Genomic DNA, 25770 nt, shown 5'->3' on the forward strand with positions numbered 1-25770 from the left:
GAGCGTGAGAAGGTTAAATCCGGTACCTATGTCCTGTGCTTAAACAAAGGAGTTAGCTGAGGTAGAATGGGAGCAAAAACTTTATGGTGGGTCAATTGATGAACAGTGGAGGACTTTCAAAACAATTTTTCACAGTACTCAGCAGAAGTATATTCCAGTGATAAGGAAGAACTGTAGGAAAAGAGAGAGCCAGCCATGGATGTCTAAGGAAATAAAGGAAAGTATCAGATTGAAAAAAAACACATACAAAAAAGCAAAGAGTAGTGGGAAACTAGTAGACTGGGAAATCTTTAAAGGCCAACAGAAAGCTACAAAAAAAGTTATAAAGAAAAGTAAGATAGATTATGGGAGTAAACTAGCTCAGAATATAAAAACAGGCAGCAAAAGTTTCTATAAATATGTAAATCATAAAAGAGTGGCGAAGGTAAACATTGGTCCTTTAGAGGATGAGAAGGCCAATTTAATAACTGGGAATGAGGAAATAGCTGAGACATTAAACAGTTATTTCGTGTCGGTCTTCACAGTGGAAGACACAAATAACATGCCGAAAACTAATGGCAAGAAGGTTATAGCAGGTGAGGACCTAGAAACTATCATTATCACTAAGGAGGCAGTGCTGGGCATGCTAATGAGGCTAAAGGTAGACAAGTCTCCTGGCCCTGATGAAATGCATCCCAGGGTACTAAAAGAGGTGATGGGGGAAATAGCAAATGCACTAGTAATTATTTACCAAAATTCACTGGACTCTGGGGTGGTTCCTGCAGATTGGATAACAGCCAATGTGATGCCACTGTTTAAAAAAGGAAGTAGACAAAAAGCAGATAACTATAGGCCAGTTAGCTTAACTTCGGTAGTGGGGAAAATGCTTGAATCTATCATTAAGGAAGAACTAGCAAGACATCTGGTTATGAATTGTCCCATTGGGAACACCCAGCATGGGTTCATGAAGGGTAGGTTTAACTAATTTGGCAGAATTCTTTGAGGACATTACTTGCATGGGGGACAATGGGTAACCTGTGGATTTGGTGTATCTGGATTTCCAGAAGACATTTGACAAGGTGCCACACCAAACGCTGCTACATAAGATAAAGTTGCACGGTATTACAGATAATGTATTGGCATGGATAGAGGATTGGTTGACCAGTAGAAAGCAAAGAGTAGGGGTAAATAGGTGTTTTTCTGGTTGGCAGTCAGTGGCTAGTGGTGTGCTTCAGGGATCAGTGTTGGGACCGCAATTGTTTATAATTTACATAGATGATTTGGAGTTGGGGACTAAGTGTGGTGTGTCAAAATTTGCAGATGACACTAAGATGACTGGTAGAGCAAAGTGTGCAGAAGACACTGAAAGTCTGCAGAGAGATATAGATAGTCTGAGTGAGTGGGCAAAGGTCTGGCAGATGGAGTACAATGTTGATAAGTGTGAAGTGATCCATTTTGGTAGGAATAACAGCAAAGTGGACTATGTTTTAAATGGTAAAAAATTGCAGCACGCTACTGTGCAGAGGGACTTGGGTGTCCTTGTGCATGAATCGCTGAAGGTGGGATTGCAGGTGCAGCAGGTGATTAAAAAGGATTAAACAGGACTGATGAGATGAGCACTAAGATCCAGCTGGAAAGAGGCAAGGTCAGGTTCTATTTGCAAAGAATCATGTCTCAACAGGTCTGAACATCTGTAGTTGAAAAGAGTCAGGTTAGCATAAATGTTGCTGCTGATATCTGTTGTCTGGAGCAAGAAAAATGGAAGGAGTGGGTATGTGTTGCCAATAGCTGACATTTCTGCACTGGGTCACTGTCTCTCACTGAGTTCTACAATGAGAAAAAACAGAAAGACATGATCACTGTTAATTACTTATATGGATAGAAGGAAAGCATATTGTGAAGAATTGCTGTAATGAATGGATGCAAGAGGGCAATAGGCTAAGGGTGGATATGACTGATGTCTGTTCAGTTGAGGATATGAGATGCTTTCAGAAAAAGGAATGAGTGAAGTTGCAAGGTGTGTTAACCTGAGAAGCTCTATGCAAGAGAATGCTGGGCAGTTGAGAGTGTGGAGTTTGACACCTGAAAGTATTGGGTCACTTGTCTTTCCCAACCTTTACCAACAGTCCTCAATCCTTATAATGCCCAGTCTCCAAGTTAGAAAGGTGACACTGTCGCTTCTGTCTTCCTTAAACACTTCTATCCATGTTTGATTTTTGGAGAGGTCTTCTTCCTTCTGTCCTTTATACTTCACTTCACTGTAGCCCCATTGATCTCATAGCAGATATTCAAAGTAAGAATGAAAGACCCATTGAAGGTCTTGAATCCTACCGTTACTGCAGCCTGAAAAATTCAAGTGCTGGTGAGTTCTTGTAACTGATGCTCTGGGCTCCATAATTAGAAGTCCTTCTTCTGACAGAATGGACACATCATTGTACCTATCCTTAATTCCAGAGGCTAGATTCTAATTCTGTGACTGAGTTAAATACATGGGATTTCATGCAAATTAATTAGGTTCCTAACCTGAAAGTTATTGCTTCTTTCCGGCAGGGATTAAGTCCAAAGGTTTCTATATAGTGAATGGTAAAAATCATGAAAGATGAAATCCAATGTGAGAAAGGTTGAGGTTATCCATTTTGAATATAACAAATACAGATAACATATTCTCTTATTGTTGGAGACCATAAAATATGGAGGTATAAAGAGTTTTAAGTTTCTAAAAATTGCTAAAATGGCTATTGCATGTGGGAAAACAAACAATCAAAAGGGCAAAGGAAATATTGGCTTTATTTCAAGATGATTAAACTACAAAAGTGAAGATGTGATGTTTCAATTATACAGATCTTTTGGTAGACAGTTCCAGTTTTAGGTTCTTGCATCTCAGGGAATGTATATTTGCTTGTCCAGTACTCTGAGCAGGTTCTCGAGGACGATACTAGAACTTAAATGGTTAAGTTATGAGGACAGATGTCATTGTCTTGGTTTATGACCATTGAGTTTAGAATGTTAAAGCATGACCTTATCAATCCCTTTCCAATGATAAAGCTGTTGATAGGTGTGACGGAAAAAGATATTTTATTCTGCTGGGAACCCATAAAAGAAGAGGATGTGATGGTACTGGGCCTTTAAGAGAGATTTCTTCTGGGCTGTACCTCTTGAAGAGGGATGTTGACACCATGGTACCAACATGTCTGCTTCAGAAGCGACAAGTAACCAGCTTTGAGCTCCTTGAGTGTTTTTGTAAAATTAGATATAAGAAGCATGAGTGGGTGGAGTCAGGATCACACAGACCCAGGGATTTAGTCATGCTTTCATTTGGGGTTTTGGGAGTTGAAGCTGATAGTTACAGTCTCTGTCTGCTGCAGCAAAAAGCTTGAGTTCTTTCTGTACTGCTAGATTGTTTCTTTCAGTGTTCCTTACTCCTGGACTGGAAACAGCACATGAGGAAAATCCATTTTGCTGAATTTGCCTTTGCCAAGGGTGTCTTTATGGAATGCTTTGTATGGAACAGTTGATGATTAGTAGTTCAATTATATAATATTTTATTGGGTAATTCAGTAGAGTTGAAGTTATGCCAATTCTTTTGTTGTATGTATTTTAACTGCATTGTAAGAATAAATTGTGTTTTGATTACTTGAGGACCAAACGAATCACATCTTACACTTGCCTTTGAATAAGATAAAATGTTAAGGCCTAGGCTATCTCCTTAATATATTTTGAAGGATTTAGTCTGGTCCGTAACAAGAGCTTATCCATTTAGAAGTGAAGGACAAAGAAGCACTTTTGACACAAACTGTATTTGAAATTTATGAATTCTCCCCAGTGGATTATACATCCTGGGTTAATTGGAATTTTTCAAGACCGAGATTGATAAATCTTTATTGAGTAAATGTGTATCGGGAATTATCTAAATTAAGTTAAGCTGTAGATGAGTTATGATTTAGAAGAATAGGAGCTTGTTTAATAGAATGATGGAGCAGGTTCAAAGGACTGAAAATCTGCTCCTGTTCATGTATACCTACATTCGCCCAATTTGGATTTGTCTATAAATTGTTTCATAATATTGGCATTCATCTAAAGTTTTGTTGATGACTGGGGATGGTAATTTAATGAAACATCACTAATGTCGCGAGATGTGTGAGATAAAAATACATTAATTATTTCAACTTTGTCCCATCTCTGGCACATATTAATGGCCCCAGCTTGACGTTTTATGTATTTGTAATAGAGTTTTCACTTTTCTGTTTTCTCTAGATTCTTACAGGTGAAGACTGGAATTCAGTGATGTATGATGGCATAAGGGCATATGGAGGCCCATCATTCCCAGGAATGCTGGTTTGTATTTACTTCATCATCCTCTTCATCTGTGGGAACTGTATCTTTTTGCTGTGAAGAACACTTCGGAGTCAGATAGTGATAGAATTTAAAGAAGGCAGCTGGTAGAATTGCATAAGCTTACCAGCTTTGTTAGACTAAGCACTGAAGATACCGGTAAGGTCAGTGGCAACTGGGATTCCAAAACTGCCAGGATTTTGAGATTATTATCTTTAATTACAAAACTGTGCGTTGCAAGGCACTTTGTTTCCGCAGAATCATTTGGAGGGGTTTGGATTGAAAAACTGATCAAATTATTGATAATATTTTATGTTAATATCACAAAATTATCTATATTTTCAACATATTACAAGTTACTTTAATGTTATATAATGAAATAACATATGAAATTATTCCTTTTTTCAATTCAAATCATATGGTCATAGGTAATTTGTCTTGTTAAATACTGCACTTGCCTTGACTCAGCCTGCAAACAGATATACTATTAAATGTATTCTTGGCCATCGCTGTTGACAACCTGGCTGATGCTGAAAGTTTGACTTCTGCCCAGAAGGAGGAGGAAGAAGAAAAAGAGCGCAGAAAGCTAGCAAGGTAATGATCTCAGAATTATTTCAGACCATATATGATTTTGTAGCGTCTCTTTTAAACCATTTTTAAAATCTAACATCTTTTAATTGCTTAATCTTTAATTGCAACTGAATCTAAGGCCCTCAGTGTTTTGTTCACAATGTTAGTAAAGTAGGCTGTCAAGTTACGTTCCATGCAGCCACTGCTCAGAGGATCCCAACATGCCAGTCACCTTACCAATACTGTTCGGAGAAATGACTTCTGGTTTTGGTAGTTTCTGCAGCTTACATACCTTGTTAAGACGAAGTGAGGAGGAGAGATCAGCTCCTTTTGTCTTTTTATCTCTCTCTGCCAGACACAATGAATATTTTAATTACTTTTTTAACACACTTCAATCAAGTTAAAGGACCAAGTTAGAGGCCCAGACCTACCAAACAGAATCCCTATGGCAAGGCCTAAATGACATTACGGGATACAAAATGAAACAGTGTAAGATAGCAAACAATGACACATCCCTCCCTGACATGCTCAATGCTTTCTATGCTCGGTTTGAGCAGAATACCACTGGCGTGGCAATGCCAGCCCCAACAGCCCCAGACCTACCTGTTCCCTCTGTCACCACTTCAGAAGTCAGATCAGTCTTCCTGGGAGTCAATCCACGGAAAGCAACGGGCCTGGATGTTGTCCTCAGCTGAACACTCAAATCCTGTGCAGACCAACTGGCTGAGGTATTCACCAACATCTTCAACCTCTCCCTACTACGAAGTCCCCACCTTCTTCAAGAAGACCACCATCGTCCCCGTAACCAAGAAAACACATGCAGTGTGTCTTTATGACAACCACCCAATACCTCTGACTTCAATAATTATGAAGTGCTTCGAGAGGCTGGTCATGGCCCATATCAATGCCAGTGTCCCAACCTTTCTCGATCCCCTACAGTTTGCCTACTGACATAACAGATCCACAAAGGATGCCATATCCCCACCCCTGCACTCATCCCTGAAACAACTGGACAATAAAGACACCTACATCAGACTCCTGCTTGTTGACTACAGATCCACCTTCAATACCATTATCCCCTCCAGACTGGTCTCAAAACTACATGACATTGGTCTCAGCTCCGCCGTCTGCAATTGGATCCTCAGCTTTCTGACCCATAGGCTGCAATCAGTGAGGATAGGTAACTGCATCTCCTCCACAATAACACTCAACACTGGAGCCCCCCAAGGATGCATCCTCAGCCCCCTACTGTACTCCCTATACACCTATGACTGTGTTGCCAAATTCCAAATGAAAGCCATCTGCAAGTTCGCTGAGGACACCACCATAGAGGGATGGATATCTAACAACAACGAGTCAAAATACAGAAGGGAGATAGAGGGCTTGGTGACATGATGCAGTGAAAACAATCTGTCTCCACAGAGCACATTACTCTATCAAAGAACTCTAATAAACCAGTTAAATGTGATTCCCTTTTTATAAAACCATACTGAACTCCTCACAATTCATTTGAGTTTTTCTCAGTGCTCAGCTAGAACTTCCTTAATGACCAATTCTAACACCTTTTCAATGGCAGACATTAAGTTTATGATTATGCTTAAGCCTATGGTTTACTGTTTTCTGCCGCCTTCTCTTGTGTAGAGGAGTTATATTTCCTACTTTCATTGTGATGAAATGTTTCCAGAATATTGCAAATTTTGAGAAATTAATATCAACATATCGACTACCTGATTAGACATCTCTTTTAAGACTCTTACATGAAGTCTGAACTTGTCAGCCTGTAACTTTTTTATTTTGTTCAGTGCTGCATCCATAATGATTCACTAAGTTCCTCTTTTCCTTCTATCTCTAGATTTACAGCTATTAAAAGAATGTTTTTTGGTTCCCTTTATAATGAAGACTGGTGTAAAATATTTATTCATTTCATCCATCATTTCTTATTTTCTCCTTTTAACTTCCATTCTCACTCTCTGTAGGTCTTACACTTTCTCTTTCTTCTAAAATTCTTTAGAAACTCTTATTATTTGTTTTTCCATTTCTACCCAGTTTCGTCCTTTTCTAATTTATCTCTCCTGATTAATCTTTTAATTTTTCTCTGCCTTTCTGTCCAGTCACGTGTCACTCATCTTAGAGTTTTTCTTAACTGTAGGAATGTTCTTATTCTAAATATTCTGAAATATCCCCTTAAAAATCTGTGGCTGCTTCTCTACTCATCCATCCCTTAGGCACATATCATAGTTCACGATAGGTAGCTCAACATAGTGGTCTTTACTTAATTTTAAAATACAGCAACCTTTGTTTTAATCAGAACAATCAGCTGGCACTCTTGATAAACCGGCAAAAATTATACACCTTAAATGCTGCAATCTACCACAATGTCCAAATAATTATGCTGTAAATAAGGTGTAACAATGAAATGTATATCCCCTACGTTCTATTATTTACTGTGTGTTTTTAACATTGATTTTAGGAGGTTTGTTGATGTTTTTCCATAGCTTTTTCGAGGGATGTTGATGTCTCAAAGCCTTGCTTGTTTAAGGTTTACTGCAGTTATGTGTACCTCTTGATTATCTAGAATATTTGATTAACTGGCATACTCCTGCTCCCACCCTTCCAAAATGAATGTAAAATTCAATCATATCATAATCTTTGCTCTGAGTTAATCTTGTCACATTACACAGTACCATGTCTTCATTACTGTCTCTAGTTCCAGAATGTGTTGCTCTTAGAAACCATTATGAACGCATTCTATGAACTCTTAAGCCAGTAAGCCAATTTGATTTTTCCAGTTTATATGCCATTAAAATCATCCATAAATCATTGCAGTCCTTTACCACAAGCAACTAATATTAATTTTTGTACATTTGTCCCACATTGAGGTTAATATTAGGAAACCTGCAGTTCATGCCTGCTGGTGACTTCTTTCCCTTGCTATTCCTAATCTCCACACAAACTGATTCTACATCCTGATTTCCTGACCTAAGATCATCTCTCACTATAATACCAACACCATCCTTGACTAACACTGCATCCATCCACCTTTAACAAGATTCTTATTCCTGTTGAATGTCATATTCCTCTCAATGTTCAGGACCCAAGCCTTGTCATCATGCAGCCATGTCACTGTAACGGTTATCAGATCATGCTTAATTATGTTGATGTTATGAATGCTACGTCTATTTTGTGCCTGTCTTATGAAACCATCTATGCAGAACCGTTTTCCTTGCCCTGCCTAGGCAGTGGTACTTACATGAATGGCAACAACTGGATCCTTCCCTTACTCCAAGTTCCTTTCCAGCAATGCACAGATGGCTCAAACCCAGGCATTGGGTAGGCAACATAGCCTTCAGGACTTGTGCTCTTTGATGAGCAGAACAATATCTATCCCTCTTATTATACTAACTCCTACTACCACTACATTCCTTCCTCCTTTCCTATTTGAATGGTGTCCTGTACCACAGTCCAATGATCAATTACTTTATCCATCCTGTAGCCTCAGTGGGAAGAAGTCAAATTTGTTGTATAATTTCTGAGCCTGCATCTGATTCTCATGCACTCCTGCCCTCTGGGTTCTCTAGCCTGCCTCAATCACAGTCACGCCTTCCTTTCACTAATCACCAAACAAGTCAGAGGACCCTATCCTAAAATGTATGACCATCTCCCGTTAGAAAATAATTACGTAATTTTCCCCGTCCCTCATATGTCACAGTGTACAATGTACAGTGTACTACAGTGTCTGTGGTTCGGTGTACAACTCATAGACTCATAAGTTGATTCTGTTTGAGCTGTAAAAATATTACTGCAGACATGATCGCACTGGCATTCATGATCCCCCACCCCGCCATGCTGCAATCATGATACATTACCTGTTTTGCCATCCTAATATGTATTTTAAATCTATTCTTTTAATAATTTATGCAATAATTTGTTTCTTGTTTTGTATATATTTCATTAAGCCTGCCACAAGTCTTTTACTATTTTAAACCTTAGAATTAGATTAGACATTAACAACTTACCAAATTCTCACTAAACAGATTGTGTTTTTTACTCTGTCCTAAATAGCTACTTCTTTTAAAAATAATATGTTTATTATTTTCAGCAATTTAAAAATGCTCCCTAACAGAACTTTCTCACCTATCATTGAACTGACAGTTCTCCTCTCGTGTCACTATGCTCTTTGTTCAGCATCTGCCCTCTCATGCAAATTTTCAGCTCCTAGTCTCCTGGAGGTAAAACAAAGATAGGAAAAGAAAAAGAAGACAGCATCTTCCTCCCTGCCTCTCTGAACTCCCTTACTCACTAAATTTAAAGTAATTTCAGATAACAAGAGCTGGATGAACACAGCAGGCCAAGCAGCATCATAGGGACAGGAAAGCTGACATTTTGGGCCTAGACCCTCATTCTGTTTCACTGCACACTTTGTCAACAGGACTTAATGCATCTTATTTATACTATTGACATTCAGATGAATCTACTGTCTGACAGATTAGACCAGTTAGTTAATCACCTGATCTTACCTTCTATCCAGCAAAGAGCTTGATTTGTCCAGCACAGAAGAAGCCTAAAACGAAAAAAAGTCTTTTTTTGGAAAGTAAAAGCAAGTCAAATGCTAATTGCAAGCAAATAACACTAGGTTCTATAGAAAGACTAATATTTCAAAACAAAAACTCCCTTAATCACCAAACTCTGTAGTAATTTCACTTTTTTGACAGTGCTTCTCACTTTACTGTAGGGGTCATAATTATCAACCATGCAGTTTGAGACTGGAATAAAGCTTGCTAAGACTGGGTAGCCAGTAGTAGGTTCCTTTCCCAGAAAGATTCTAATATACTGGTCAGATTCTTTCAACAAAATAATGTAACCGTTTTTGTCAGTGATTTTCCTGTTGCCATCCCACAAATCACTAGATTTATTGAATTCAATTGCACAGCTAACCCGTTTTTCAAGCTAAAAAAATGAATGGTCCAATATCATGTGCAGTATTTGTACGCACGTTCTACGTGAATCATTATCATATAATCACCCGGCCCATTGAACTTAAACTGAAGTTATGCTCATTGTCCAAACAAAAATAAAAAAGGTTAGGGATATCTTTGTGGGGTGTTCAGTGCCATATGTTTTGGTTGTCTTTTATTGTCTGTTTCTTTAATATTTCATCTTATTTGTGACAAGTTTCTCTCAAGACTTTGAATAGAGTATGAGAAACCTCTTGTTTTTGGTGGTATTTAAGATTTTTTGAAATCAAATGATGACCAATTAGTTTCAGCCAGGCATTAAATAGGAAAGATTATATTGGTCAAAGAGTGGAGAAAATCTAGATTTAGAGGCAACAGAATTGTATTTCCCTCATCCTAAAGCTCAGATCTGAAATATATTGGTAAAATCTTGGATGATGATACCCTTTTATCTTTTGATTCAAGTTTAACAAAGCTTAGAATAAGAAAAGTCTTTTCTTTATTCCAAAAATATTTTCATGAACAAATTATCTAAGTACTTACAAAAGGTCCAAAAACAGTTCTGTACAGACTTTGCAGAGAGAAAAAGATACATTGGAATTTGACATTTCTCATAGCCTCCAGGTAGTTGCCAAAAAATAGTTTACTCATGCAAGGAAACGATTTACATTTTTTTAAGGCAGTGAGGAGGTCTTGAATCTTATCAGACTATTGTTATACTTTGGCAGAAATACCTTAGGCTGAGGTCTTTCCCCACTGTGCCTTGGTGGCTGCTGCCCTGAACTTTAGTGCGCCCCTCAACACATAATCCTGGACCTCGAATGTGGTAGGCTGCAACACTTGGTCAAGGTCAACTCTTCATATTGGAAGACAAACAAGTCGATCCTGTCAGGTGGTTCCCTGAACACTGTCAAAGTCATTTGGCAGAATGTCTCATCATGAGAACTTTCCAACAAGCATTAAGACGTAGCTTGGCTGGTGAAGAGAATGCCACTACCCACCGGATCCTTCATGTATGCCTGGACTCTCTGCCACTGCATGCTGCTCTCAAAGCGGCTTCAGTGGGGACAAGACTGTCACATATCTCCTTCTGGATTGTGCCATTGCAAAGAATGTCTGGAGAGAGATGTGGTGGTACTTGTCAAGGTTCAGTCCCCTGGCACAGGACTCTGTGTTCTACGGGCTGTTCCCTGAGACGCACACTAAGACAAACATCTGTGAGGACTCTGTAAATTTTGCAAAGACCGTACAAACCTGTATATCGAGATCAATACTGAGTCCATGTGCTCCTTCAACATTGCCTATTTTTCAACATACCACTGAAGGAAGCCATTGACATTTGCACTAAGTCATCGTATCATCACAATCTAAGTGTGACACTAGTCTCTGAATCTGTTTTCATCAACCTCAAGAACTTTGGAAGTTGTGCAGTTGAATTCAGTTTCAGTGGTGCCATATATGCCCAAATTGATGAGGTTGCTGTAGGATCTCCTGTAAGGCCAGCTCTTGCTCACAATTTAATCACTTATCATGAGAAAAGTGTGTTAAATTGAATGACCATTACCTCCTACTTCTTGTTCTTCCTAGACATAGATGACAAATTTGCAACATTTGAATCAGCAGCTGCAAAGAAGTTTTTACACAGTTTAATAAATTCCAGCCTGAGCTCAAAAATAATGATGAAATGGAGCAACGGAATTAGCTCCTGTTTCTTGATCTGATTATGGCTCCCTTGATCAAATCATCACTCAGTATATATTATACAAACTTTCGAAAAGGCATATAGCTACCACTTTGGTCCCTGAAAGGTGGCCAGACCACATCAAATTACCCTGGAAAGGGAAAGTGTCTCAAAAGATTGAACAATAGATGAAACAATTTGTCTTGTGCTATTACTTTGTGGAAAACGCACAAGTAACATTCTAAATGAATAGGACGCTGCTGTCCAGCCAAACAGGTGCTTTGCCTACCGAAAAACTAAGTAATGTAGTATATTAGTTGCAGTGATGCCATGTATATATAAGCCATATTTTCAAATGACCGGTGGACCGTATTAAACACCACAATAGTCATGCTGCACCAACTTGTGCTTGGAAACTTTCAAACACCATGTGCAACAATAGATGTGGTTGTGCTATTGGACAATATTTACTAAATAATCCTTACTGTACAAAGAATTACATTGGAAACCACTGTATGATTATTAGACTGAATTGCAGTGTGAGCCATTTGTGTGTGCTAGAAGCTCCACATGTTCATACACATGACCCTGTTCTTTTCAGGCAAAAGGAATTAGTGAACAGAAAGGACCTTTTTCACAAAGGAAAGAGTCATGGAGACTGCCAATGGCCTGACTAATCAGAGCCAAAGTACCTGATTGGGTTTAATCACTTGAATAAGATTGACATTTAACAGTTCTTGCTCCATCTTCACGCTAATCATGTCCAACTTATCAGCACCCTTGTCTTATTCTGTATAAATTGTTATTCCCTTTCTATGTTTGACTTCTTGTGTCCCAGTCCTGATGAATAAAAGACGAATAGCTTCAACTTTATGTCTCCTGTAAGCAACGATTATTTTAATATTGCTGGAAAATCACATTTTGTCAAAGCTTTTTAACTTGTTAACACCATGATAATTTGTAAGAAATAGCAAAGAGAAAGAAAAATAACATTTGAACTGTATGTAAAGACAGTGCTGATTAGTTGACATGTAGTGTGTGATTGGTAGCGGTGTTGTCATGGAAAAGACACCAGATAGTGATGACTGACAGTTAGTTGCCAAGCATTGTTTACATTTTAACTCAGACTGGTCGACCCTGATTGTCAAGGATACCCTGAGAAATGAACCAAAGAATGGCTCTCACCTAATTTACTGAGTTGAAACAGGTGCTGTCTGCAAATAAACGGCCTTGGTGTATGAATGTATGTGACTTGCAACACCACAACTGTGCCACACTGTGGGCTAAAATGATGATCCTAAATTGGTTATCAGCAAAATTATTTGCTCACTGGAGATTATTTAGAGAATGCTGTCTAATCACAAAATTGCATCTAATGTTAGATACTATATTGTGAGTTTTGCCAATAGATACATCAAATCCATCCTGTGGGATAATGGTTATCCTAATCAAATCATTTCTTGCTGTCTATCATTGCAAGTTCATGACTAGGCCTAAGTCTATTATTTTTGGTCCTACAAGTGCCCAGTCTAGCTGAGATTACCTGAAGATATCTGAAATTTGTGTGGAATAGATGAAGCGAGCTGTTTATGCTTCCACAATGCAGTAGTAACATGAGTGGTGTTCACCACTAACAGGATGCTGTCATTCAAGTAAAAAAAATGTGCCTATGTCACAGATTAGTCATGTGTCGTGTGAATTTCAATGCCAGTGTGATGTTCAACATGTAAAATGTACATTCTCAAAACTGCAGATTATATCAACCAGTCTCCAGTTATTTCATCTATTTGTGTTTACTCTCTAGTACTTACATATGTTTTGCATTGTACATGTCAAGTTTACACCCCTTGTTAACCTTTCTGCATGTTTTCTGTTTTTAAAAATCTATATGTTTTTAGGAACTCTAGCCCAGAAAAATCAACTGATAATGAAAAGCAACCAGTAGATGAGGAGAAGAAATTAGAGAAAATTGAACTGAAGACAATCACTGCAGATGGAGACATGCCTCCTGCTACAAAGGTTTGTTTACATATTTTCCTTCTTCGTTTAGACAAAATGCATGTTCTACAAGTATTACTTTGAAATCGAATCAATTATAATTTGAGTGATGTTATTTTCAGAATATTCAGAGTTGATATTCAAATTAAGTACTTAAACATTGGCCTAGATTTTCTGGTCAGCAGCGAAACAAACAGCATTGTTGCTGCTAATGAAGTGCTTCCTGCTCCGATAGTATTGCGCAGAAATAAAGCAGAAATGGACAGTGCAGCCACTTGAAGGTAAGTTTAGTGAGTGTATGCAACTCCGAGGAAGGAGAAAGAATGCTTCCTTTCGTACAGTGTGTAATTTGAGTAAGTCAGTTTTTTTGTTTGCTGTGTAAAAAAGATGTTTGGATTGAAATGTAATCATATGCAAATACCTTTCTGGTCTGTTACATTCATGAGACCGCTACAATGAGGCACAAACAATGCAGCCTACTATCTTACAAGCACTTCAATAAAGATATAGCATAGACTAGACTGCTGCCTTGTGAACACAGAATACAAATTTGTCTAGTTTCTGGATGGTTGGAAATGGGACATAAATTGGGAGGTATGCATTAACACCTGTTGAAGTCCTGACATCAAAATATATGTGGTAATTGCCCAAGAAATTTAAACTGCTGATGAGCTAATGCCCTAATGCCTGGAACACACTGCAAATAGAACTGAAGAAACATAGAAAATAGGATCAGGAGCAAGCTTTCAGCCTCTCAAGCCTGCTCCACCATTCAATATGATCATAGCTAATCCCACATTCTGCACATACCCTTTGATCCCTTTAGATCCAAGAACTATATCTGATTTCTTCTTGAAAGCATTGTCTTGGATCACAAAGTGTATCCAAACAGTTCTCTTCAGATTTGGTTAAATGTAGTTAAGAGAAGGCTTGACAACAGCAATTTGCTTAAAAATGAACATTTATTATGTAATAATAAAAGAGGAAAACAGAAAGGAACATTTATTAAGTAAATAAAAAGAATGTAAAAGAGAGAAGAAAAACAATAAGCCTCATGCCCTTTTGCCCTTTGGGGACCCCTCAATCAATGGCTGTCTGGAGGCTGAGGTTGTTCCTGGCACCACTCACGATCTCAGTCCAAGATGAAGTCCAATGCTCTTTCACCGTGTAACAAACAGCGAGGCACAGAAAAACATGTTGATTGTGCAGGCTTCAGCATGTTCACGAATGTTCACAGGACTCATTCAAGGTCATGCAGCTGTTGAATATCATCAACAAGTTTAACCCTTCAGCCCATCCTATACAATCCATCCCTGATGATATTTGACAGCACATGTTACAATTGCAGATTCAGACACAAATCAGCAACAGCTGTGCGAGAACGTGTAAGACTATGTAACCTACACTAGAAGATTAAAACTACAATGAAAATAACCATAAGCAATATGAACAAGGCAACAATAGGGTGTATCATCAATTTAATGATCGCAGTAGCCTTGGGGGGCCAACCCTTAAATCTATATCCCACCACTGATGTACAGTCAAGGTTTTGATGGAACCAGCAAGTCGTGCCACCAGACTGAGGGGACCAGAATATCATCTATATTATTAATAATAATATTATTATTATTAGTTAATCTATTTACATAATTTGCTGTAAAATTTAGGATATTCCAGATTCAGGTTCCTTAATTTGTGTTTTTTTAATCCTTCAGTTCCCAATCCATGGATCACTTCACCCAATAACAGTAAAATAACATTATACATGGGCTCAAAATTTCTCCAGCTTTCTTCATCTGTATCCGTCTTGAGGATACTTCTTCAATATATTTCCTCCCTTGTCAATTTTATGAATGATTGTATCATTGAATGGTAACTACCTCCATATGCAAGTACACCCTTTGAGCTACAATATACATGGGATCAAACAAGACAGCTTAGCGTTGATCAGGCTTTACCTTCAACTTATGCTTCGCGCTTTTTGTTTTTTCTGGGGTTCCTTTACCACAGACTCTTATACCACCTGAGTCTTAGCTCAGCTTCTTTCACATACACTAACTGTCCTAACACACATGCATTGTACAAACACTCAAGATGGGGTATCTGTATGTCATCTGATGGGCCCTTTCACTCAGTCCACTATTACTCCTCCCAGAGTCCATATTATTTTATTTCTGTAACATTTTGACATAATAGTCAATCACAGTTTTGTTTTGATTGTAATTCTTTTCACATCCCTTTCACGACTTTCATTGTTTTGAAGTCAGTTTCTATGTGAATTTTGTGTCAGTGTCTTATCACTTAAACTATGTTTTTGTGCTCTTCCAAGCCACACTAATCCTTTTATCAAGTGGGTATACATGTCTGAGACCCGTTCTTCAGTGCATGTTTTTGCGCCGTCTCATGTTTGTTACCTCGAGGTAACATTCACTTTTACATCGGTGTCCCAAGACCATGTCACACATCCTCGACTCTCACACGATCTTATCAAATGATCTATAAGGTTTTACGTATTTCTCTACATATGGTCCTGATGCCTTGGCTAGTGGCTTGATCACCAATTCAATCTTTCTTAAAAAGAAACATAAGGACACAAACATCACCAAGAGAAAACTATCAGTTTAGTACTCTCACCTAAACTTCCTTTACACTAAAATGCATTTTAACCTCAATTGCCGTCTCAACCCATTATTCTAATGTGTTTTTTCTTCTACCACCAGTGTCCACCCTTAATTACTTAATTTCATTCAATTTTACAACTTACCTATTCCCACCATATCTAATTCCAGAGATCTGTAGAGATTTGTAGTCCGTGGAACATAATCTTATAACATTTTAAAACAGAAGGCTAACATTTCTCTTTCATTCAGGCACAACACACTTTGTTTGTTCTTTCTGTAAGATGACCCACTTTTTTTTAAGTTACTTGACAATTCATGCTAGATAATTGATATATTTCTTTGTAAATATGTCCAAATTCAATATTCTGTTTACTCACTTAAAGTCACTAACCATTTTTGTATGCATGCATTTTATCATTTTCCAGATTCCCTTTAAATTTTCCGATAACTGTTCCATTTAAATGTTTTAGAATACTAGGGCATGTGAGTCTTAATATAGTTTTTGTCATGATATGCTTAAATGTACTCAGGCTCAGTGGTTTCAAGATTCTTGACACTCACTACAATTAATATATCCACAGTACTTCCCCAACACTGAAACGTGTTATTGATGAATGGCTTGATGGGTAGAGGGTGCCTCATTCGTCACTGTGTTGCGACGTTGAAATTCTGAAAACGCGTTCAGCCTTCATTATGTCTAATTTTAAAAAAAACAAGTTCCATCCATTCCACGTCAAGAAGAATGGGTTAATTAGTATTTAATCTACTACAGATTCAAAAAGGGGTTGGTCCATAAACTCCTGCATGTAATTATGTCATCCATCTCTTCTCCTTCTGCAAGGAAAATAAATGAATATGCTTTTAAGGAAAGAAAAGCCCACCCCTTTGTTAAATTTGCTTTCCTAAACTCTTTGCCCACAGGGGAGTTGCATTTTCAACATTGCAATTTCCCTATCGCTTTGATTTTATCAATGACTCAGTCTTATCATCCAGAATTAAAGATTCACTCATGTGTCAAAACAGTATTTAGAAGTTCACTCTGGCCAGAAAATGAAATTCAAAATGTAGTAATTTCTAGGATTAAAATCTACCCACGTCCAAATACAGCATGGAGCCAATTCCAAAAGGTAAATTTTTATCAAGCTTTACAAACCAAATTTTTGAATCAACATCTCGCAGATTTTTTTGCTTTACACAACAGCTGATAGTTTCTAAAAAAGCATTGCATTAACCATATATCTCCCATATTGATACAGGCATACAACACAATTTCATATCACCATATGTTCCCAAAATGAAAAGTAAAACTTCAAAGTATCCCCATATTTTGAGCTCCAAGGAACAAAGACACAAATTGTACAAGACAACACTTAACAACCAACAAACAAAGGTGCATTCAAACCAGACCATAAAGAGTTAACACTTCTGATCAATATGATCATAGCTGATCCCACTTTCGCACATACCCTTTGATCCCTTTAGACCTAAGAAGTATATCTGATTTCTTCTTGAAAGCATTTTCTTGGATCACAGAGTGTATCCAAGCAGTTCCTTTCGGATTTGGTTAAATGTAGTTAAGAGAAGGCTCGACAACAGCAATTTGCTTAAAAATAAACATTTATTAAGTAATAATAAAAGCCGAAAAAAGAAAGGAACATTTATTAAGTAAATAGAAAGAATGAAAAAGAGAAGGGAAAAAAAACAACAAGCCTCGCCTTCTGCCCGTCGGGGACCCCTCAATTAATGGCTGGTCTGGAGGCTGATGTTGTTCCTGGCACCATTCGCAATCCTGGTCTGAGGTGAAATCCAATTCTCAGAACGAAACTCTCTCTTATACAGTGTAGCGAACAGCAAGGCACAGAAAAACAACTACAAAAAAACACATTGATTGTGCTGGCTTCGGCACGTACATGAATGTTCACAGGATTCGTTCAAGGTCATGCAGCTGTCGAATACCATCAACAAGTTTAGCCCTTCAGCCCATCCTATACAAGCATCCAATGATTTGGTCTCAACTGCTTGCCATAGCAGAGAATTCCACAGGCTCACCACTCTGTGGGTGAAGGAATTTCTGCACATCTCAGTCCTAAATGGTCCACCCCATACTCTTAGATTGTGCCCACTGGTTCTGGATTTCTCGGTGATCGGGAACATCCTTTTTGCATATACCTTGTTGAGTCCTATTAGAGTTTTATAGGTTATTATGAGATACCCCCACATTCTTCTGAACTCCAGTGAATATAGTGCTAACCGATCTAGTCTCACTTCATGTGACAGTCCTGTTATCTCAGGACTCAGTCTGGTAAGCCTTCTTTGCACTCTTTCAATAGCTACAGCATCCTTCCTCAGATAAGGAGACTAAAACTGGGCACAATTGTGGACTCACCTAGGCCCTGTACAATTGCAGCAAAACATCCTGTTCCTGTACACAGATCCTCTTGCTATGAAAGCCAAAATGTCATTTGTCTTCTTCACAGCCTGTTGCACCTGCATGCTTACTTTCAGTGAGTGGTGTAAAAGAAAACCCTGGCCTTGGATGCACGTCCTCCTTTCCCAATCTATTGCCATGCAGAAAATAATCTGACTTTCTGTTTTTGCTACCAAAGTGGATAACCTCACATTCATCCATGTGATACTTGATCTACCCTGCTTTTGCCTATTCACTCAACTTGTCCAGTTCATACTGAAGCATCCTCCTCAGAATTCATCTTCCCACCAAGCTTTGTGTAATCTGTAATGGGGTACTTCATTTAGTTCCCTCATCTAAATCAATCTATACATTGTGTAAATGTCACCAACCTCAAGCTCAGGGTCAAGATTTGTGCCTGATTCACAGGATTTAGCTGGATATTTGCCCAGGAACTTTTAAACTATTTAATGCCTGCCCTAAAAGCTTTATAACTCAATTGAGCGTTACAACAAATTCTTCAAACACCTGGTTACTTGACATTAAATGGAAGTTCTCATGCATTATCAACTGTTCGTCATTCTTGACAGTCTGTGCCTATAAATTTCCCATGCAGTCTTTGAATCATGGTGTTCTCACAATGGTCCATGTGTGTGTGTTTGTTATCGACTGTTTATCTGAGTGATGTGGCGTCCATGGGGAAAATTGTTCCCACGTCAGTTGCTTCTGTGGTATACGTTGTTCTTCTGCTTCGATTGTTGGGTTTCTGTGGATCCCTGGATCTGATGTTTAATGGGCAAATTGATGACTTCAAATCATTTGATCAGCAACCCATAGCTCAGGGACGCCTTTTCTAGTTTTGCATATATGACAGCAGTTACGATAGTATATCTGGTCATTCACTTCCACTGTCTATAAGCATGATGAAAACTGTCCTATGTGGGTTCCAAGTTGCCACTTGGACTGGCTTTTGTTGAGATTGTTGGAGATTTGTAACCTGACTGGCTCTCTAACATTCAAATCTAATAATTTGGAATTTGGAATTTAACTTCCTGACATTTCACCTCGATATTGTCACACACCCTTGTTCCTACTTTTGACATTCGCCTTTTCTAAACCCTCAGCATACATTTGCGCTAAGTTTGCTTGATTTCCTTATTGTCCTTTGATTTTCACTGCCACCTCAGCCTTTCCGTTTAACATTTTGTTTTAATTCATTCATGGGATGTGGATGTCACTGGCTGGGCCAACATTTATATTCCATCCCTCATTGCCCTGGAGAAGGTGGTGGTGAGCTACTTGCTTGAATTGCAGCCCATTTGGTATAGGTAAACTTATAATGGAAAGGAGGGAGTTCCAGTATTTTGATCCAGCGACACCGAAGCAACTGCAATATATCTCCAAGTAAGGATGGTGAGTCACTTAGACAGGAACTAGCAGGTGGTGGTGCTTTTCATCCATCTGCTGCCCTTGTCCTTCTGGATGAAAGGGTTTTGAAGGTGTTGTCTAGGGAGGCTTAGTGAATTACTGCAGTGCATCTTGTAAATAGTACACGCTGGTGCATCAGTGGTGAAGTGACTGAATGTTGATGGTGGTGGATCAGCTGCCAATCAAGAGTGCTCTCTGTCTTGCATGATGTTGAGCTTCTTGAAAATTGTTGGAACTGCTGTCATCCAGGAAAGTAGAAAACTATTCCATCACACTCCTAACTTGTCCCTTGTGGATGATTGACAGACATTGGAGAGACAGGAAGTGAGCTACTTGATGCGGAATTCTAGTCTCTAACCTGCTCTTGCAGCCACAGTATTTATATAGCTGGATCAGTTCAGCTTCTCCTCAATGGAAGCACCCAGGATGTTGATAATGAAGAATTCAACAGTAGTAATGTCATTGAGCATCAAGGGATGATCGCTAGATTCTCTGTCGTTGGATATGGTCATTGCATGGAACTTGTGTCACACAAATGTTGCTTGACACTGATCAGCCCAGGCCTAAATATTGTACAGGTCTTGCTGCACGTGGACAGAGATTGCTGCATTATGTGAGGAGTTGCAGATGGTACTGAACATTGTGCATTTATCAACAAACAGCCCTACTTCTGTCCTTATGTTGGAGGAATTTGATGAAGCAGCTGAAGATGATTAGAGACAACACTGAGGAACTACCTTGGAGCTGAGATGACTGACCTCCAACATCTACAAGCATTTTCCTTCATGCTTGATATGACTCTGACCGATGAAAGTTTTTCCACTTGCCTCCCATTGTCTCCAGTTTTGCTAGGACTCCTTGTTGTCAGACTCTGTCAACTGTGGCCTTGATGTCAAAGGCAGTCTCTCTCACATCATCTCTGGAATTCAGCTTTTGTCCCTGTTTGCAGGCTTTAATGAAGTCAGGAACTGAATGGCCCTTGCAGAACCCAAACCTGGCATCACACTGGGGGTCATGTGGAGATGATATATGGTGTTGAATTTCCCAGTCATTTATTAAGCAGCTAAATTCTTCATTCATAAAGTATGGGCCATTGTCACTCATCACCATGCTGGGAGTGACCCAAAGCTGAAGTGTGCTTTTAGGCATTCATTAGTCTCAGTGATAGCCATTGAAACTAGTTAATCCGCCTGCTAGTAGCCAGAACAGTAACATCCAGTGACAAAATAATCATTTCCTGCAAAGGCGAAGAGTCTACTTCAACCATCATCCGTCTGAGATATCATGTATCATCTGCACCTATCTAGCCTTTTTAACTTGGTACTCATTACAAATACAGCACAGACTGGTCTAGTCCTCAATTGTATTGCTCATATTTGGCCAATAGATCCCATTTCTTGTCTTTCTCAGATATGACTTAGTTTCTTGGCAGCTTGCATAAATGTGTCCTAGCATATCTCCTCTCAACTCCTTATGGATATTGACTCTTATTTCCTTTTTACAATATGACATTTGGACTGTCAGTTCAACTGTGGATGGTCAATACTGTTTTATGGGGATAGATGTGTCCTTAATATTTTTGGGTCATCCTTTCATCACCATTTCTTGTAAAACGTGAAGAATTGTATCTTATGAAAACCAAAAGAACTGCGGATGCTGTAAATCAGGAACAAAAACAAAATTGCTGGAAAAGCTCAGCAGGTCTGGCAGCATCTGTGAAGGAAAAAACAGAGTTAATGTTTCTGGTCCGTCGACCCTTCCTCAGAAGAATTTTATCTTATTGGGTAATTTTGCTTAATTTGAGCAAGACACTTAGAATCATAGAATCCCTACAGCGTGGAAACAGGCCCTTCGGCCCAACAAGTCCACACGGAACCTCAGAGCATCCAACCCAGGCCTATGTACACACCCCTGAACACTATGGGCAAATTAGCATGGCCAATCCACCTAGTCTGCACATCTTTGGACTGTGGGAGGAAACTGGAGCACCCGGAGGAAACCCACGTAGACACGGGGAGAATGTGCAAACTCCATACAGACAGTTGCTCGTGGGTGGAATCAAACCCAGGTCCCTGGTGCTGTGAGGCAGCAGTGCTAACCACTGTGCCACTGTGCCGCTTGCATTATTTCTGCTCAGTTGATGACTTCCAGAGCATGTAAAGCTGCAACTTCATATTGCCTTTGGAAGATCTTACCTTTTGTTATAGCATCCTCTACTTTGTTCATCAGGACTGCTGATCTTAACAGTATGTCTTTGATGTACATTTGCTTCTTTTACATGTACATAACATTCAGATAATATCTCTCTGTAATCATAGTAACTTTCTTTGAGAACACCTTGGAACAGGTAGCAACAGCTTGAGGAAAATGCTTATAGTTTTATTCAACTGTCACATTTTCTTTTCCAGTAGGTATTGATGAAAATATTAACAAGCAAAGACATTGGCCAGGCTCTCTTTCTCAATCTGAGCATAGTGTTGTTCTCTTTGTGTTGACACTTTGCTGCAAGTGTAACTGTTTTCCCTACTGCATTAGGGTTGCACGAAGACCTATCTTGCCAGTGTCACATTGCAGGGTGTCTTAATCATTTACATCATAGTATTTCAGCACTGGTGTTGCCATCACTAATTACTTCATTTTAAAGAATGCTGCTTTTTGTCCCATACCCAATGTCACTGAATGTCCTTGGCCATCAGTTTGGTATAAATGTTCAAACTCTGATGACAAATTGGATAAAGTTTTGCTAAATAATTTATAAATTGAACCAACCATTAAACTGTTTTTACATCCGTTGGTTTCTGTATTGCTGCTACAACTGTAACTTTTTTTTTGGGATCTAGGTGATGTCCTTTTGCTGTTAGTATTTGGTCTATGTACATGACTTTGAGCATCTTTAATTACAATTTTCTTCTTGACAAAGGACATTCAGATCCGATATTTGGTCGGTGTGGATGTGTTGGACGGAAGGGTCTGTTTCCATGCTGTACAACTCTGTGACTCTGTGCCTCTATAACTTAATGTCCATTTCATGATCTCTGTCAGGGAGTTGCACTAGATTTTGTTCTTGATTGGCAACGACTTCTTCCATTCTGTCTTCACATTCATAAACTAGCAGATCATCCACTACAGCTTTCACATGAGGAAGTTCACTAGCCATCTTATGTTGGCTGTATCGATACTCCTCTGGAGCTCTGTGCAACCTCCAGTGTCACCTGAAGAATATCCAGCTGCTGATTTCATCAAGCTTCACTTGTCAGTAACCAACCTCCAAATCCAGCACAGGGAAAATGCTTGCTTTTGCAATCTGCGGCAAATTTATTTCCTTGGTTAGCATGAATAGTGAGATATTTCCACAGCCATTTTTAGATTCTTCAGGTCAATGCATAGTTTCAACTTTAAAGATTGTTTCATTGCTAGCATGCTGTGAGAGTTGTCATTTTCTTGATTATCCCTTCTTTTCCAACTCTTTAATCTTGGCTTTCAGGCTAGCCTTGAGAACAGCTGGAACTGTCCTTGGCTAAATTGGTTTTACATTCTTATCTCTTATCAGCATGCTGCAACACATGAAGAAGGGTCTCACTGAACCTGAAAAGTTAACTATGATTTCTCTCCACAGATGTTGCCAGTCCTGCTGAGTTTTTCCAGCAAATTTTGCTTTTTTTTTTGCTTCTGATTTCCAGCACCCACAGTCAAAGAGTCATAGTGTCATACAGCATGGAAACAGACCCTTCAATCCAACTACTCCATGCCAATAATGTACCCAATCTAAACTAGCCCAACTTGCCTGCGTTTGACCCATATTCATCCAAACACTTCCTATTCGTGTATTTATCTGAACGACTTTAAATGTTGTAACTGTACCTGCATCCACCATCTCCTCTGGCAGTTCATTCTACATAATGACCACTTACTGTGTAATAAAAACTTGCCCCTTGTATCTTTTTTAAATCTTTCTCATCTCACCTTGAAAGTATGCCCTCTCATTTTATAAATCACTATAAGGCCACCTCTCAACCTCCGATGCTCCAGTGAAAAAAGTCACACCCTATCCAGCCTATTTTTATAACTCGAACCCTCCGTTCCTGACAACATCCTGGTAAATCTTTTCTGAGTCCTCTCCAGTTTAATAGTATCGTTCCTTATAACGGGGTAAGCAAAACTGCACACAGTACTCCAGAAAAGGCCTCACCAATATCGTGTACAACCTCAACATGATGTCCCAACTCTTGCACTCAATGGTCTGAGCAATGAAGGCAAGCATGCTAAACTTCTTCTTAACCACTTGGAAATAGCAAGAACTGCAGGTGCTGGAGTCAGAGTCAATACAGTGTGGCACTAGAGGAACACAACAGATCAGGCAGCACCAGAGGAGCAGGAAAGTTGACGTTTTGGTTTTACACCCTTTGAAGGGTATAAAACCAAAATGTCAACTTTCCTGCTCCTCTGATGCTGCCTGACCTGCTGTCTTCTTGACCACCCTGTGTACCTGTGATGTGAATTTTTTCAAAAGAATTATGTACCTGAACCCCTAGCTGTCTCTGTTCTACAGCACTATCCGGGTCCTACCATTAATTGTATAAGTCCTTCCCTTGTTTGTTTTACCAAAATGCAATATCTCACATTTATCGAAATTAAATTCCATCTGCTGCTCTTCAGCCCATTGACCCAATTAATCAAGATCTCTTTGTAATCTTAGATAACCTTATTCATTGTCCACTGTGCCACCAATTTTGCTGTCATCCACAAACTTACGAACCATGCTTCCTATATTCTCATCCAGGTCATTTAAATAAATGACAAATAAAATCTGACCCAGTACCGATCCCTGTGGAACACCGCTGGCTACAGGCCTCCAGTCTGAAAAACAACCCTCCACCACCGTCCCCTGTCTTTTACCTTAAAGCTAATTTTGTATGCAATTGGCAAGCTCACCCTGAATTCCATATGATCTAGCTTTACTAATTAGTCTACCATGGGGAACCTTATCAATGGCTTTACTGAAGTCCAAGTTAACAGCATCTACCATTCTACCCTCATCAATCCTTTCGGTTACATCCTCAAAAAACTCAATCAAGTCTGTGTCCTTTCAGTTTTACATTTTATATCTCTTTTGTTAGATTGAAGGCTACCAGTCCAAGTTTTAGAACTGCTCCAGCTGAGTGGTTTTTGCTTACCATCTATGATCTGGAATTCCAGATCTTTATTCTTGCAACTGCTTTGGGCTGACAAAGTATTCTGTCCTCTTGAGACAAGTATGGTGCAATAATATAGACACAATCTTACTATCACTGGTTTAATCTTTTGCTCACCATGTTGGCTCACTTTGCACAGGTCTGTGAAGTTCATGATACTGACTGGCACTTTGGTGTCTATCTGAAACTGCATGTTGACTTGATACGCTACGTCTGCAATCTCCATTTCAACAATCACAAACTATTTACCACCTTTCAAGTTGACTGAACCAAATTGTTATGTGTAGAGCGATTCATAAGAGTCAGGTGATATCGCTACAGTGACCTTGAATACTTGTTTTGAACAATTTCTTCTTGTCATTCCCTTGTGTGAAAAATGATTCGGCTCTTTTCAGTGAGAACACTCGTTTCCCCATGCTGGACATGCCTTCTTTTTGTGTGATGTCTCCTGCCGCATTTTCATTCTGTTTTTATCCATGATTGTTCCTGCACTTTGGAACTAGAGTATCTATCGACATAATGTGAGGCTTAGTTTTTCCTGCCATGTATATGCTCTAGCTGCTAATTTACAACCCCAGCATTTCTACATGAGTTAATTGCTTTCCTG

General features: G+C 39.0%; 1 protein-coding gene across 1 annotated transcript in view; it reads left to right on the top strand.

The window, feature by feature from the left end:
- Positions 1 to 25770, top strand: part of LOC109920177 (voltage-dependent L-type calcium channel subunit alpha-1C-like) — a 656132-nt gene that overhangs the window by 370179 nt on the left and 260183 nt on the right. Inside the window, exons 15-17 of the mRNA XM_048607862.1 lie at positions 4234 to 4354; positions 4791 to 4905; positions 13416 to 13536. Of these exons, the coding sequence (XP_048463819.1) occupies positions 4234 to 4354; positions 4791 to 4905; positions 13416 to 13536 (357 nt within the window). The remainder of the gene's footprint in view (positions 1 to 4233; positions 4355 to 4790; positions 4906 to 13415; positions 13537 to 25770) is intronic.

The sequence above is a fragment of the Rhincodon typus genome, chromosome 18 (genome assembly GCF_021869965.1).
Source record: "Rhincodon typus isolate 14 chromosome 18, sRhiTyp1.1, whole genome shotgun sequence".
Classification (NCBI taxonomy): domain Eukaryota; kingdom Metazoa; phylum Chordata; class Chondrichthyes; order Orectolobiformes; family Rhincodontidae; genus Rhincodon; species Rhincodon typus.